At 34.6% G+C, this 2986-nt stretch overlaps 1 protein-coding gene across 2 annotated transcripts in view; it reads left to right on the forward strand.

Annotated features, from left to right (window-relative positions):
- Positions 1–2986, forward strand: part of LOC106478516 (rho guanine nucleotide exchange factor 25-like) — a 25585-nt gene that overhangs the window by 19475 nt on the left and 3124 nt on the right. For both annotated transcript variants that reach the window (XM_013939065.2, XM_022382138.1), the window contains one exon: positions 1576–1621. In XM_013939065.2, coding sequence (XP_013794519.2) covers positions 1576–1621 — 46 coding nt within the window. The remainder of the gene's footprint in view (positions 1–1575; positions 1622–2986) is intronic.

Here is a 2986-nt window from a genome sequence, read left to right on the forward strand (position 1 = left end):
GTATTAAAAGTAAATTTTGACAATGTTTGGTGTTACATAAGTAATGTGATACCACCGAAAATTTATAATTTTTGGGAAGATTATGCAATAGTTCTTTCCAAAACAAAATGTTCGTACACTCAGATCATAAAGATTTTTTTTCAGATCAGGGATTTAGAATTTTCAAGACGGGAATGTCTCTTATACTTAATAGCATTGGAAAACAAAGAAAGATGGATATTTGGGTCATTAAGACCACCCAGAAAAGAGACCTGCAACCAGTCGTACCCTAGCTGTGGTAAACAGACTGTTGCATCGTGCAACAGTTGAGAATCCACAAACACAAAGATTACCGGCGAAAGCCGTCCACGTGCCCCAGGCAACAGTACGAAACATAATCGAGAAGGATCTTCGCTGGAAAATCGACAAAAGTCCAGCTTACACAAGTTTTTCCCACGACATCTCAGTTCAACCGTCGGATATCTGAAGTAACTGGAGAATGAAACCGGTATTCATGCTATTCTTTATGAAGACAAACCGATCAAGTGGCCTAGGGGAGGTGCATTCTGAACTTTACAACTATATAACGAAGCCTTTTGCAATGGAAACAACGCTGCAAGGCTATTATGAAGATGCACAGTTATCAGATAGAACATGACCACACATAGTAACTTTGACTGCAACAATGTATTGAAGCTTCAAAATCGTTTTAATATAAGTACTCAGCCTCTGTATAATCGTACTTTTAGTTAAATACAAATGAGATTGTAATGGTTATAAGGTGTTTTATTCTATGGAAACTTAAATTCAACCAATGTTTTGTCCTTAAGGCTATCTTGTATTAATGGTTATGATTTTATCAAAGAAATTAATAAAATATACATGCAAAGACAATCTGAATAAAATCGTTCTAACAATAGAAAGTTGACCTCATAATTCTACTTAAAAAATAAATATCAGAGGATTGATCCAGTATTTGAAACTGAATATGTAAAGCTTGCTGGAGCTTGAAACATTAACGAAGTATTGTGTATTTTTAATTACAGAAGGTTAATCGCAATTTATAATAATTATTTGCATGAGCTAAAGCAATGGAGTGTCACAGACGTGAGACATCGGTTCCATGGGTAACCATTCAATAGTGCAATGCTGCTACACGTAGACTTATGACTAGAGGACTCTGTCACAATTTATTCTGAGGAAATATTATTCTATAGTTAGATTGTTAAATTACGTAAAATTAAGGACACAGGATTTCCAAAAAGGGGGTCATTCAATGTTTTCCGTGGGAGTGGAAAAAATTGTGTATCAGTGTGTATAGGACAGTAACAGGCTCCGCAAACACCCTCTAGAGTCTAGATCAATCCAAAAATATATCCTGATTCACAAAGTTAAGTCTGTGGGTATGAAAGAGAACCATCTGAACCCAAAGGCCATTTCTTAGCTGTACAGGCCTTATCTCCTAGTACTGCTAACAAGATAATAAACAAATATTTAAAGTTTCTGGTTTCTGTTAATATTTAATGGATAAAAATTTGAAGATTTTATAATGTCATGAACAAATCTTTAAACCACGTAATTGTTTACTTTCTACAGCCATACAGTCACCTATAGCTTATCAAAAGGAGCTAACCAAAGATATGTAAGTAAACAACATGTATTACTAAGACTTCTTAATTTGCTAATGTAAATAAAAAGCTTGTGGTGTGTGTGTGTGTGTGTGTGTGTATATATATATATAAAAGAGGAAGGTTGTTTATTTTGTTCGCTATAGGAAACCAAATGGTTGAACTTACAAATTTTAAAATAACTTCACAACAACCAGTTTTTTACAAGAAATTTAATGGTGCTATTTATTTTGTATTTGGGGAAGTATTTAATGACGAAATTGACAATTAATGATTATTGCCACATTTTTTGTAATAAACATACAATCATAAGCACGTTTTGCACATAGAAAGCGTTATAGCGGGAGACACTCGGATCACCTTGCTGTCAATTCAGTATTTCCAAAAACAGTTTTCTTTCAGTGATTTAGTAACTTTGTGAATCGCAAATTATTGTTTAGTGATACAGGTGACTATGCCACGCAAGAAACGCCCTTTCTATGGAAAGTCTTCTGCTGCTAAAAGAATGCAAGCACAAGGAGCAGCTGAAACAGAAGAAGAACGCAATCAAAGACTTCAAGCACAAGCCGCAAGGCAGGCTGCTCAAATACAGGAAGAGGCTTTGGAACAATGTAAAGTTAGATTTCGAGCTCAAGCTGAAAGGCAGGCTACTCAAAGACGGCAAGAAACTGTTGAACAGTACAAAGCCAGAGTTCAGTCAGAATCATCAAGGCAAGCTGGATATAGACAACAAGAAACTTTTGAACAACGTCAAACCAGACTTCAAGCACAAAAATTAAGACAAATAACTTACAGAGAGCAAGAAATAGAGGAGCAACATGATGTACGACTTCAGGCTCAAAGAACAAGACAAGCTCAAACACAATCTAATTTCAAATAAAGCTTTGTTTGATTAAATGCTTTTTTATTTCTCTCATCACAGCTCTTGTCTACTTACTGAATAATTTGCTGAAAAAAATACTGATCTATACATTTCAAATCAAAATTTTCACAGTGCAACGGCGGGTAACTCAGCTAGTATGTATATACATATAACTTGGTTAGTATGTTAAGCATTGTTAGGTGTTTTGAAGAAAAACGGAGTTTCAAGATATGTGTATATGAAATATTTCACAAATCTCCTTATATACACTGTGTTAGTACGACAATACAGAAAACTCTCCTTATATACACTGTGTTAGTACGACAATACAGAAAACTCTCCTTATATACACTGTGTTAGTATGACAATACAGAAAACTCTCCTTATATACACTGTGTTAGTACGACAATGCAGAAAAATCTCCTTATATACACTGTGTTAGTACGACAATACAGAAAACTCTCCTTATATACACTGTGTTAGTACGACAATACAGAAAAATCTCCTTATATACACT

Source organism: Limulus polyphemus, unplaced genomic scaffold (assembly GCF_000517525.1).
Source record: "Limulus polyphemus unplaced genomic scaffold, Limulus_polyphemus-2.1.2 Scaffold220, whole genome shotgun sequence".
NCBI lineage: Eukaryota > Metazoa > Arthropoda > Merostomata > Xiphosura > Limulidae > Limulus > Limulus polyphemus.